The 13,309-nt window shown below is 48.3% G+C and overlaps 1 protein-coding gene across 2 annotated transcripts; it reads right to left on the reverse strand.

Annotated features, from left to right (window-relative positions):
- Window positions 1-301: 301 nt before the first annotated feature.
- Window positions 302-4,442, reverse strand: LOC148937987 (uncharacterized). Of its 2 annotated transcripts, none has more exons than XM_089078393.1 (3): window positions 2,929-4,442; window positions 1,574-2,138; window positions 302-960 (listed from the first exon to the last, which is right to left on the reverse strand). In XM_089078393.1, the coding sequence occupies exons 2-3, from the start codon at window positions 1,596-1,598 to the stop codon at window positions 302-304; spliced, it is 684 nt and encodes a 227-aa protein (XP_088934519.1). In that variant the 5' UTR covers window positions 1,599-2,138; window positions 2,929-4,442. The 2 variants fall into 2 exon arrangements, with proteins under 2 accessions (XP_088934519.1, XP_088934515.1); XM_089078389.1 differs by having other exon boundaries at window positions 1,574-2,154.
- Between the last annotated feature and the right edge of the window lie 8,867 nt (window positions 4,443-13,309).

Here is a 13,309-nt window from a genome sequence, read left to right on the forward strand (position 1 = left end):
ACATTCGCGGCAGAAAGAATATTTGAATATGTGTTATTGTTTATAAACTTTAATTATTCGTCTCGAGTCGGATACGTCAGGTGATCCGTGAACATAAATTATACATGCAAACTACAGCGAACAAAACTCTATTTCAATATCTGTGAGACTGACGTATGCATAAAATACATCCTTTACTATAAACAATTATATACAATAAAACTCCTTAAATTTTCAACCGTAATAATTAACTCGTACTCGGACATTGTAATAGAATAATTATTCGCTTTGTAGATTTAAACATCCAAATTGGTGTCAAAACTTACCCTTGGTCCAACCTGTCGACCGGACCAGCGGGGCCCATCATCGCCGGATGTCCAGGTCCCATGGGTCCAGCCATGGGATGTCCTCCTGGTCCAAACGGGCTTCCAGGTGGTATACCATACTGTGGTCCACCAAACGGCTGGCCGTGCGAGGGGAAATGAGGATTACCGGCACCCGGTGGTACAAACGGTGGTCCCGAGGAGCCAGGTCGGCCAACGAATTGCGGTGGCCCACCGGAGGGTGATCCGAACGGACTAGGCCCAGGCCCGTTGTACGGCGGACCGGAATTATTCGGAGGTGGCGGAAAACCGGTGGAATTAGGCGGTGGTCCAGGACCGGGTGTCGAGGAACCGCTTGGTGCGGGAGAGGCGGTATACTGCGGCGTCGCCGAACCGGGCGGTGGACCCTGATACGGCGGTGCCCCGGCTGGACTGCCAGCGCTACCAGGGAATGGACTCGGTCCTTGGAAGCCCGCATTACTGGGTGGACCGCCAGTGTTGTTGTACGGACCCGAGCCAGGACCACCACCCTGGCCGACGGAATTGGGCGTAAAGGGCGATGCCTCCGAACCGGGCGGCGGGCCCTTCCAGGAGGCTGGTGTACCGGGATCCTCCAGCGTGGTAGTGGCTGCCAATGGCGTATTCAGGCGGCTACAGCCTACAAAGAGATGAGTAATGTAAACTATTGACTAAATACGTGCTAAATAATATAACATTCATATTAATTTATCAATATAACTCAATATAGAAATGATAAGAAATGATTAAAATATGTAGCGATACAGAAGATTATTTTATACATTACACAACTCAAATGTTTTCCAATTATAACTGTACGCTATTTGTATTATGATATACAGACTAGTAATATAATAATAACAGTACTGATTAATAAACTGATTTAATTATAGACTAAATGGAAGTATAAAAGAACAGGTTTATGATAAGTTCAATGATTATGTTTACGATATGAATCGTTGATGCTTAAAATTGTTCCACTTGCAGCATATTTCTGACAGAAAACATGATAATAAGAAGTTCGCATAAATGAGCCTTGTGCAAATAATAAGAGCTTCTATGTTTCATGTATCTGATGATTGTAGCAGCATCAAAGGATTCATTCTACGTAAACAACAATCCAATATACGGTATATCGTTGTAAAGTTTCGTATAACCTCTTCATTCGGGACAAAAACGGAGACACATACACACAGAGTCGACAATCTGCTCAATCATATTCCGTAACAAAAACGTATGTAGAAGAAAATCACCATTGTTTGTCCCATTGGCCTTCATTGTCCCGTGGTCACCCAGCTCATTCCACCTCACCGATTACCCAAATTGCGTAAAGAGCCAAAACGTAGCTTCAACGTGAACGCACACACAAACTCGTTCCCGATCGTTCCCGCGAACGATCCAATTCCAGGACGGTGATGCGCGGCTACGGAGACTTTGACTCTCCGTGCCGCTCGCGCTTTAAGGTTATGTGCCGGCACACCTAACCTAAACCAGTACACGCACCAGTATGCGAAACACACGGATGTCCGGCCGGTTCGCGACGAAGGCACACTTTAAACCGCCGCGCTCGCTTCAGGAGTCCGCGGCCGCGTCGATCGTTCGTCGCGTCGCACCGCGCGCGATCGCGAACTCGTCACGGTGAAACAGCGGCGGCAACAACAACAGAGGCCCGTCGTCGTCGTCGTGCGGCGGTCGCGTCGCCGGCCGCATCTTTCCAACGGTCGTCGCTCCGCTGCCCGTGCGTGTCCCGCTGACTCAGGACGTCTCGGCCGGCGCGCGTACGTAATCCGCTCGCGCATTCGCTCCCAGACGCGTGCACTGCTGCGACATGACGCTAGTAACCATTCATCCCCCGCGTCGTCACATTGCAGGAAAGTTCACGACGTTCCAAACACAAGCGACCTCGCGAGTGCGCCCGCCCGCCCGCGCGCGCGCGCGCGCGCACTCCGTCTCGCTCTCTCTCTCTCTCTCTTTCTCTGTCTCTCCCTCCCTCTCTCTTTCTCTCTCTTTCGCCCGACGAAGAGAAACGTGTGAGAAGGAGAGAAAGAGAGGGATGCGAGGATTGTGGACGAACGAGAGAGATGAAGAGAGCGAATGGGACGCAGCGCGAATGAACACCACCGGAGTCAACAGACGAACTTGGCGGTCAGGGATGTAACTCGCGAGGGCGATGTGAATTAATTCGACTAACTTCACTCGAACTCGCGGAGAAAAATGGCAAATTTTCGCGAAAATTCGTTCGTTATTCGCGACACGAAATTTTGAGATCTCCGCGAAAAATCGTGTTATATGTCACGTTACCAGAAATCTTGGCGCGAAGTCGAGATGTGTACATACGAAATACGATGTCACAGTGAAGATATTGATGATCGCTGCGTGTCACTGCGCTATCACTTCGATCGTCGCTCGCACACAACGCTCACCGATTTCTTCACTCACACGTGCCACCGTGGAGGCGCTCGCGAGTTATGCACATACGCACGTGCGCCAGGAGCGTAACTAAGTCACGCACGCCTTCTAGCTGCTCACGGACCACGTGTTCCACTCTCCTTCTCTCTCTATCTCTCTCTCTCACTTCTCTCTTTCGCCTCTTCTCTCGTCTCCCTACCTCCCGTCATCCGCGGCGTCTCCGTTCCTCGCTTCTCTCGGTGTCGCCACTCACGCCCGAATGTCAACTGGATTTCTTCCTCGGCCGCAGACGATAATCGCTATTCCACGCGCGGACGCCGAAGAGGGTTGCCATTTTTCCGCTTTTATTTTCCTCCGCTCGCCGAGCGCAGGCGACGACCGTGGGGTGAAAACGGGAGCCGCGCCGATCGAGACTTCGTCGCGTACACACCCGCGCCGCGTTCTCATGACGCGACGCACGCCCCCGCCCGCGCCACCCCTAAGGAGAGAGCCGTCCGCTCTTCCTGCGCCGTTCACCCCTTCTCGACCGCGTGGCCTGTTGTTTCTCGCGCGCGACCACCTCGCCGCCGGTCTCACGCGAATGACGACGCGCCGCGCCGCGTCGCGCCGCGCTGCGCCGGCTCGCGTCACCGCCAGGCGTCGCGCGGCGAGCGTGCCTCTGCGGCCGGCGGTCGCGATCGCAGCGTAAATTAACCGTTGCGTTCGGAAGCGCACCTCTGCCTCCGCACGTTTTTTTTCCCAAACTGTCACCAGACGTCGACCGTCGTCGAGGCCACCCGTCACACGCCGCTGCAACACACCTCGCGCCGGTATCGATTGTGACTCGCGTGCCCGGCACTTCGCGTAATTTTACGGCTGTAACGGTCCTCGATGACGCGGTCGCCCTTTCGCGAGGAGTGCGCGCGACAATCGTCCTCCTTTCCTTCTTTCTTCTTTTTTTTTCCGCTCGATGAATTATTTTTCCGAGAGTGAGAAGGGCGACGCGCGACTGGTTTCGAAGTTTGACACGCGCGAATTTGGCGACTGTAGTTTCATGTCCCGCGAAACTATAGTTTACACCACTTGGACGCGGTAATTTCCGATCGATTAATCAAGAGGAAACTTTGACAACTCGGTGTCGCCTGTTGCATGCGAGCGACGCCGTGTATATGTGCGTGACAGCGATGTGTTACGCATCCAAATTTGCGGACGGCACAGCTGGAACGTTATTCGACGGACGTCGTTAAATCGCGATGGATTTTTGGGATGACTCCGCCGTGAATCCGCGGCTTTACTTATCGGCGCTGCCAGGAGCGATCCTCTCCTCGCGCACTTCACTCCGGACGGGCGCAGCGCGTAAGATCGTTCCAGCATTCCGTGATTACAATCCCACGCGTGCCGATCCGAGCGTCGACACGTACGCTTCCTGCCGATTACACCGCATAATTTTCGCGAACGATCCCACGATCGCGAAACGCGAGCGAGCACCGTGAAGAGAAGCCACGTTTCCCGTGCAACTCGTGCGTCACTCGCGTCCGCCAGCGCGACGCCTACCTCCAAAGCCGGGAGAGCGGAAAAACGCGGGGTGGGAATAGAAGAAATAAAAAAGGAGCCAGAAAGAGAGAGAGAGAGAAGGAGAGAAAAAGAAAGATAGCGCAAAAGAGATAGAGAAAGGGCAACGACGATCACTACTACGGACTCGCCGTCGCTGTTCGCTCGCGGGGACTCGCACCCACCGGTGTGCAGGATTCCCCTCGCGTTTCCAAGGTGGCAACCACCACCGATAGATAGGGGTGCAGATATATATCTATTTGCGCCGCGCGACAAAGACGAACGCGTGCGATTGAGCGACGGCTCACGAAGAGCTCGCCCCACGTGGAGCGGCTCCTACGAACGTGTACGGCCCTGCGCGCCGAGAGAGAGCTGCACCCCCAACCGCAACGGGACTGCGCCACGGTTACTCTTTCCTCCCGTCGGCGTCGCCGTCGCCGCCACCGCCGCTGCCGCAGCCGCCGCCGTCGTCGTCGCCACCAACCACCGCGATGTGCGCGACGAAAAAACGTCGCACAGCCTCGCCCGGCGTGCGTATCAACTAAGACGAGTTCAGCGTCATCGTCGTCGTCCTTGTTCGCTAATCGACGCGTTGGCGTCGACGGCGGAGTGTAGCCTATTTATGACCGAAAGACTTTTCTCTAACATAATGACGCGTTGACAACCGGCGCATTTTTTTTTTTTTCGTTCCCTGTCGTTTGAAAGTCGCCCGTCGCGGGGGACTCGACACTCGCCGCCGGTTGACAGTGTCACCCTAAAAATCAATAAGGGGTTCACCCTGCCCGCCGCCCTCCTCCTCTTCCTCTTCCTCCTACACTTCCTCCTCCTCCTTCTCCTCCTCCTCCTCCTCCTCCTCCTCCTCCTCCTCCTCCTCCTCCTCCTCCTCCTCCTCCTCCTCCTCCTCCTCCTCCTCCTCCTCCTCCTCCTCCTCCTCCTCCTCCTCCTCCTCCTCCTCCTCCTCCTCCTCCTCCTCCTCCTCCTCCTCCTCCTCCTCCTCCTCCTCCTCCTCCTCCTCCTCCTCCTCCTCCTCCTCCTCCTCCTCCTCCTCCTCCTCCTCCTCCTCCTCCTCCTCCTCCTCCTCCTCCTCCTCCTCCTCCTCCTCCTCCTCCTCCTCCTCCTCCTCCTCCTCCTCCTCCTCCTCCTCCTCCTCCTCCTCCTCCTCCTCCTCCTCCTCCTCCTCCTCCTCCTCCTCCTCCTCCTCCTCCTCCTCCTCCTCCTCCTCCTCCTCCTCCTCCTCCTCCTCCTCCTCCTCCTCCTCCTCCTCCTCCTCCTCCTCCTCCTCCTCCTCCTCCTCCTCCTCCTCCTCCTCCTCCTCCTCCTCCTCCTCCTCCTCCTCCTCCTCCTCCTCCTCCTCCTCCTCCTCCTCCTCCTCCTCCTCCTCCTCCTCCTCCTCCTCCTCCTCCTCCTCCTCCTCCTCCTCCTCCTCCTCCTCCTCCTCCTCATTTTCCTTCTCCTCCTCGTTTTTCTCCTTCTCCACGCGGCTCCTCTCCGCTCTTTCGCTCGCTCTCGCTCTCTTGCTTCCTACCCTCTGTCCCAGGAACGTCGACAGCGGGGGTCGACCGGTCGCGGAAGTTATGGCGGCTGGACAGCACATCATTCTATCAAGTGATGATGCAATGCTAGAAGGCCTCCTCCTTCCAAAATTTATGAAATTACAACCGATGATATGTGAAAATAACATCGTCTCATACAGAAATATTGTTTTTTTTTTTTTTTTCGAGAAAAATAACTTGTAAAAAATAACATTAACGTATGTCATCATCAGGAGCTTCGACGTGTGCAAGAGCGATAATTTAGCAATCGTCGCATTTTATAGAGATAAATTGAATCAATGTAGCTACTTCTAGGATTACGCATATGACATTGTAAAATTTTGTATCTCATAAATAAAAGCTATCTAAAAATCTTTCTCGAGAAAGTTCTTCGAACTACGCATTCAATCTGTTTCGTCAGATTTTATCGCGACGAAAAAAGATCCATAAGATTCCGATGGCGACGCACTCGAGCGCTTTCATGTTAAATTGAGAAAACTCAATGTTGCAGCTCCTCCTGCAAGATTTAGTCCGCACGGTAGCTCGAGTAAAATTATCGAAAGGTATGCAGGAACTGCCGTATATGTGAGAAAATGCGTTCTCTTTTCCGCATGTCGCTGTGCGTGTTCGTATGTGTATGTGTGTACATTCTCACATCGAGACATTACTGTCGCGTTGTTATGGTCCCTTGCTCCTTCCGCGAGCCGTTGGTATAGAAACACGGAGCTATGGAAGATTAAAACCGACCTACCTCACAGCCTGGGAAATTTGGAGGAATTACCGTGCGAAAGTCACGTCGCTAGGGTAATTGTAAAATATTACACCATTCTCGAATGTAACAAAATCAAAATAGACCCTCAGATGAAAAATTAACCGACCAAAACAAAAAAAAAAAAGAAAAAAAAACGAATGTTGAACAAGATTTCAATTCGTTGCATTTAGAATCGAATTGCGAATTATAGATATCTCAATTCGGTATTTACTAAGAAATGATTATGATTCGAAGACGAGCTCATCCAATCTCCAAAATTGGCTAGAGAATCCGGAAGAATCGAAGAAAGCTTGATGGATCGACGTTTCGTTTTCGTGATGGCGTGCAACTTCCGCTTTATTAGACATCGATATCTGTGTGATCTCGCTATAGTGTGTTCAAGGTCACATTGGGTACCGCAGCACAGCGGAATAAGCGAGACTCACGTCATGTACACGCGTCAAATCGTCAGCGCGAGGCGCGGCAGTATCCCGATGCATATCTACGGATGAGGCGCCGTCGCGCGTGGAGGCGCGACTCGATAACCCGTGATTCGGGGTCAGCCTGATCGCCTTTCATACGCTTTTATACGCACAGAGACGAAGGGAAGTCGCCTCCGGCGACGGTCGATGCGTCAGCCGTCCCCTCGACTTCGGCGACTACATCGCGATAAAGCAATCGTAGTCGACGTGCGACACGGCGTGTCGACATCGACGGACACTCGACATTGGCGTGCCCCTCCCCGTGCCCCTTATTTATTGCGAGAATGATCTTCCGTCTAAGCGGATAACACGTGGGAATAACGCAAATAATTCGTACGGATGGTTCAACTTCGCGACTTTCTCTCTGTGTAACGAATTGTTTGCCGCAAAAGATTAAGCCTTCTTAGGCTAACTCGGATTTGTACCTGATTCCGATCACCGACCTGCGATTTAAGCTCGAACTTTGTGTTCGTCGTCGTGGAAAAAACAAAGTAGCAAAGCAAAGCTGACGACGTAGCTACGCGATAGTCCGTCTGTGAAGTTTTTTCTTCATTATAGCAACTGAAACGCCGACTCTATAATCGCCGAATTTATAATTTCTCGTCGGCCTCCGTCCAAAATACTATATTTCAATTAGTATATCGAGTGGTTCACGCGGTTCGGTTCGAAAAGAACGAGAAGTTCGGCATCTTCGACTTCCGATCGAGAAACGATTCTCCGAGCGTTTCTTCCGCGCGACCGACAACAATCCCACCGGCGCGAAAAGTTTTTCCAGTTTCTTCGTCCCCATCTCCCGCGTTTTCTCGCACACACGGACGCGGGACGGACAGGAATATCTCCGCGGTGCACACGTATACACACGTGGCATACCGCGAGGTGAATGACAGTTGCAGACAGTTCGTACACAAGCATGTTCCAGTGACCCTGCTCGAGCGGACGATGCGACGCGGCGCGGACGGTGCCGGTCGATCCTCGCGAGCTCTTACACGTGCTCTCTCGCTGACTTCCCGCGTGTCTGGCCGCCTCTCTCGTGGTCGCTACCCCACCAGCGGATTGGTCGAAGAAAGCCGCACACCGTTCAGAGATATTAGGATAAGTTTCATTCATACAAACTTTGGAACAAATCTCTCGATCTTCGAGAACTGCCGGCCGCGTGCCGGCAAAGTGCGGGAGCGACTCTCGAATCTGAACAATATTGTTGTTTCATATACACGAGAAAAACAATTGCGCGAAGATCGGATGATGCGGAAGGAATTGTAAAAACCTTATTGAATTATGAACAGCGATAATTATAATGGAAAATATCTGCGTTTTAGATTAGATTCGACTGTAATTTCATTATTTGACAGTGTGTTTTGTTTTTGGCTAAGGTTTTTTTTTCGATCAATAACGTAAAATATTTTTGACAGAAGAACAAATAGTAGATTCACGATATTGATTGATGCATATAATGTTTTGTAGACGCTTTGTATGTTAAATTCATAGGCGTTATACGGGGGGGGGGGGGGGAGTTAGAAAAACTCCTGCGAGAGCAGCTTGCAGCCATTCCTAAGTGAACTCGGAAGCCTCGGAGTTCAGTTCACGATACACAGAAGCAAGTTGAATTCATGGAAAGGCACGAAGGGAAGACCAGAAGAAGCAGGTTCGTGGTTGGCTGAGCGGAGTGGCACTTGGAGGTAGATGTGAACAAGCACGGCGGAGTCGCGGGGCACAGGGGGTGGTGAAGTAGGAGGAGGAGGAGGAGTGGGGAATAGGTCGATACGGTAAACTATTGTCTGGCGGGTGAAGTGCTCATGAGAACCAGGCGGAAGAGACGGCCTCGGCTTCGCGCGCAGTCACCAATTTCGTACGAAATCCGAAAAGTCGTCATTTCGCACGCTTCTTAAGAAAGAAACCTATATCTCCGTCCACGTGACACCATTCGTCCGCCGCCCTCAATCGATACCCGTACTGTATTTATGATTCTGTCGATAGTACCCCAAGCTAGAAAAAAAGAACGGCCGTAAAATGATTTGTCGATGACTTTTCGTTATGGCAAGTCCGCATTTCTCCGCAGCAAGTCGTCCAATTAAGTGACACGCTTCCCTCGCGTCTAAAAAGACATCATCTCCTTGTCTTTAATCATTGCCCGATCGTCCTCTCCTTTCCACTTTTCATTCCTAATTTATTCTCACACGCCACTTATGACCACCTAACGACATCTGTCGATATCACTTTGAATGTATTCGCTGTCGCGTTTAATTCATACAATGCGTTTGATTGATTATTAATATTCTTCTTAAGGTAACATCATCTCTCATTGCGACTATGGCTTTTCTTAAGCTAATAATGGCACACAAAAAGATGTAAACAGTAAACAGTAAACGAATCGGCCAATCATAGCCAAGAGTTTTAAAATAATAATTTTATGCTAAAATATTCCTGGTAAACAACCAACAGTGACATTATACCAATATTATAATTTTCCATTCAATGTAAGTGTAATATAATACATATTATATATAACAGTTACATTATTAAGTAGGAAATTATAATATATAATATAATAATAATATAACAAAAAAGAATGCTGACAACAGTCGGATCTTAGATACGTAATAATATCTCTTTTTATTCCTAAATTCATATATATGAATTGAAGATGAATATTCTTATACTAGTCAAGTATTTTTAATTATATTTAATGTTAATTAATTATATGTGGCATTTATATTAAATTACTGCTGTTTTTTTTTTATGTGCCGCTATCCTTATCATATCAGGACAAAGGGTTATTTAGGATATAGGAAGCTTCGGTCGCGACCTCACGTATTGCGAGACATACCGGAGTGAAGTTGGCGAAGACGCCAACTTCAAGCTTGTAACGTTCCGAGCGACGATACGTTGCAGCCGCGCTACAGTATCGCGTCTGTTGTCTCTATCGTTAGAATCGCAAAGTTACGACGCACGGTAATACGCGTTACGTTTCAGATTCACCTTGATATCGCGCGGGAAAAACGCGCGTCGCTCAAAAAAACCGATCGACGAACGCGAGCGCGGAATTTCGCGATTAATTGACGACGCTCCGCGGCACGCGCCATATTGACATTTTTTATCGATCGGCCTCGGTTAGCGATCGGACCGACGTTATCCTTTTCTCTCAGCAGCGACTCCACTGAATATATACAGAAGCGACAGATACGTCCTCGTATGCATCGGACACCAGAGGTCTATATACCGGATATGGATTTTACATTACAAATCCCAAATTATGAAGAAAGTAAAGGTAGCCTGCATGACGTCATCATATAGAATTATTCCGGGAATAATCGATTCATTTATTCGACCCATTAGTCTCCCTCCGAGTAAGTAAAGGTGAGTTATCGCTATCTTTCCGAATTAAATCCTTGCATCATACCACCGCTGCTGTGTGTTTTGCCGCGCCACTTAAAGGAATAAACACGACAATTCGCTTTGAATTTCCGTACTTGAAACGCAGATATTTGTTTTCGCGTTACATAATTTCGCGTCATATAATTTTCGATTTCGACTTGTCGACGATCACTTCATTCCGACGGCGATTTAACGCCCGCCGTTACACGTCCGCCTTTCCGCGTTTGAATTTGCAAAAACTTGCGTCGCGGCGCGGCGAGCGCATGTGTATGTACAATATACTATATCCCGCGGTTAGAATGCGAGACAAGAACGTTGCACGCGTGCACGCGTGCGCGCATAATTCCACGTCGTTAATCTTGCTTAAGCGCGACAAAAAGTTTACATCGTATAATTTGATGGCCTCGCGAACCCGAGTAGAATTAATAATCGCGGTTCGGCCGATCGCGCGCGTGTGGTGTGGCGATTACGCAAATGAGTTTTCCGCGCCGAAACCTCATCCACGTCATCTACGCGATTACTTTAAGCTCGTTCGCCACGCGCGCAAGCTCGGGGAAGGCCTCGGTATCGACGAAGAAATTAGAGCGTTCTCCGCTCGGGACTCGCGGCGTCGCCACGATGGCGCGACACGTGGCTGCCCCAGAGAATTCCCAATTGGCGAATACGGGAATAACTGCGATCCCGCAGTGTACATAAGGGCGGTTTGGCATGCGGCAATGCGCGACAATACTACGGGCCGCCACGTGTTTGCCAATTGTCACCGGATAGAGAGAGGGGGGGGAGATGGAGAGGTAAACACAATTTTACCCCACCACCCTGATTACCGTCCGTACGCGCGAGGATCGACACCCCCGTGTGCGTACACCGAATACCGGGTCGCGTATACTTGGACTATTGTATCCGAGCAGTCGGAAGTCGACATAAGTCGAGAGAGAGAGAGAGAGATAGCTCGTTTGCTTGGCTCTTTACTGTTTACTCTGCCTTCCGATGGGGAGTGTCGATTTACTCGCTCCTCGATCGCGCCATTTGACACGCGCGAGTTTAAAGTTAATCGACGTAAAGCAAAGGTCGATTCTTACGTTCGGGAAAAATGGATCATGTGTACATCTCTTATAAAAATTTAATTTTGGAAAGTAATTTAGTTATTTTCAATATTAAAAGCGCTACTGTTGTTCGGTGCTTTTAACATTCAAAATAAGTAATTTCCAGTATTATATTTTAATACTGGAAAAATATTAAATTGGATTTCTAAGGGATGTTAATACTTCCTGTTTAGTATCAAGCGATAAATGCTATGATTAAATCGAAATGACTCCGAAATCTATAGTATTTTTTTCTCTCAACAATGTATCTTGCACATAACACTGATAGTTACGAGAGACATTTTTTTTATTATAACATAAAGTAAAAAAGATAGTCGAACAAAAATGAGTTGTTTTTTTTTTTTAGATTTTAAACTGCTTTTTGCGATTTTATGAAATAATAAGAATACTATGCTCATAAATATACTTGTTTTTGCTCATGCAAACGCCGACACTTGGCGTTCTCTATAATTATGAATCCATAATAAAAGTAATATTATTAGACTGAAAATAGATCTGTATCATACAATCGTAAATTCGAACGAGTTTCTTATCTGCAATTATAATTAAAATATGTATGTGTGTGCTGGCCGAGCTTTGACAGATGGTAAAAGTTGCGGACGAGATAAATCGCCATTGGCTGCGTTCGGTAGAAAAAGCAGTTTTGCAACTGATGTAAGATCTCTTAATATGATTGATTTATATATTTAGATCCAGAAAGGAACTAAAAGAATAAGAACCAATCATATTAAAGAATCTTACAACAATTGCAATTGCTTTTCTATTGAATGCAGCCGTTGTGACAGAAGAGACGTGTCGTCAGTCACGAAATTTCATGATCCCAGAAGCCACCGAAAAATAATCGTTCTTCGATTATTCGTGACTTGCCAGCAAAATCGCACGTAGACGCGTGACTCCGAGATATTTCGTAACTATTCGCAAAGCAAAAAGGACAGACTCGTCCCGGAGAGCGAGAAAAGGGACACGGCGAAGCGGACGGAGGAAGAAACGGAATAGGAATGATTTTGCGAAGGTAAAATGTCCGCGCAGTCCACCGTCGTCGAACTGGTTAAACAGGTTATCGGTTTACGGCCGCCGTAAAGAGATTTTAAATTTCGCGGCACATGTGCCTCGTGCATTCCGCGCCGCGGTACTTCCCGTCCTTTTTCCTTCGTTTTTCAGTCGTTTTGCCGAGTTCATAACACCGCGCGTAGACGGCTGGACCAATGGGAAGTGGTCTCACGATTACGCCGACGTCGTACCCACGGGGAGAGCGCGCGTATAAACTTTCTCGTGAAACTTCATTCTGGCATTAATTTAATTTCTTACCGATTTCGCGTCCGCAATCTCTGCCCCGCGCGATGCTGAGACACATCAACCGTTTCCGTTTCACGCGCGCACCGAGCAATAAGCATTTAATAATATCTCTAATAATAATACACACATATGTGAAATTGCCATATAAAATTAAAATTACAAGAGAATTATTAAAGCCATTTAAATCCCTACCATACTTTTCCGATGTAGAATATAAATTTCTTTGTATTTGAACCTTTATTGAACGATAAATTGCAAAGAAAGTTGTAATTTTACTGTCATCTACAAGAGACTACAGATTCGAAGATTTTTGAAAGTAATTTATGAAAAAGATAGATTTACTATGAAGATGAGTATCAATAGATTTTTTTTTTACGGAATAAAAATTTTCAAACGCATTTTTTTTTTAGCATTTTGAAAAAAAATTCAAAGGTCAAGGATATATGCTTGCGATCGCAAACACATGATATTTTGTCTTAGTATGTGTTTCGACTAATAATAATAAGAAAGCCCA

The sequence above is a fragment of the Pogonomyrmex barbatus genome, unplaced genomic scaffold, assembly GCF_055798465.1.
Source record: "Pogonomyrmex barbatus isolate J1 unplaced genomic scaffold, ASM5579846v1 scaffold1, whole genome shotgun sequence".
Classification (NCBI taxonomy): domain Eukaryota; kingdom Metazoa; phylum Arthropoda; class Insecta; order Hymenoptera; family Formicidae; genus Pogonomyrmex; species Pogonomyrmex barbatus.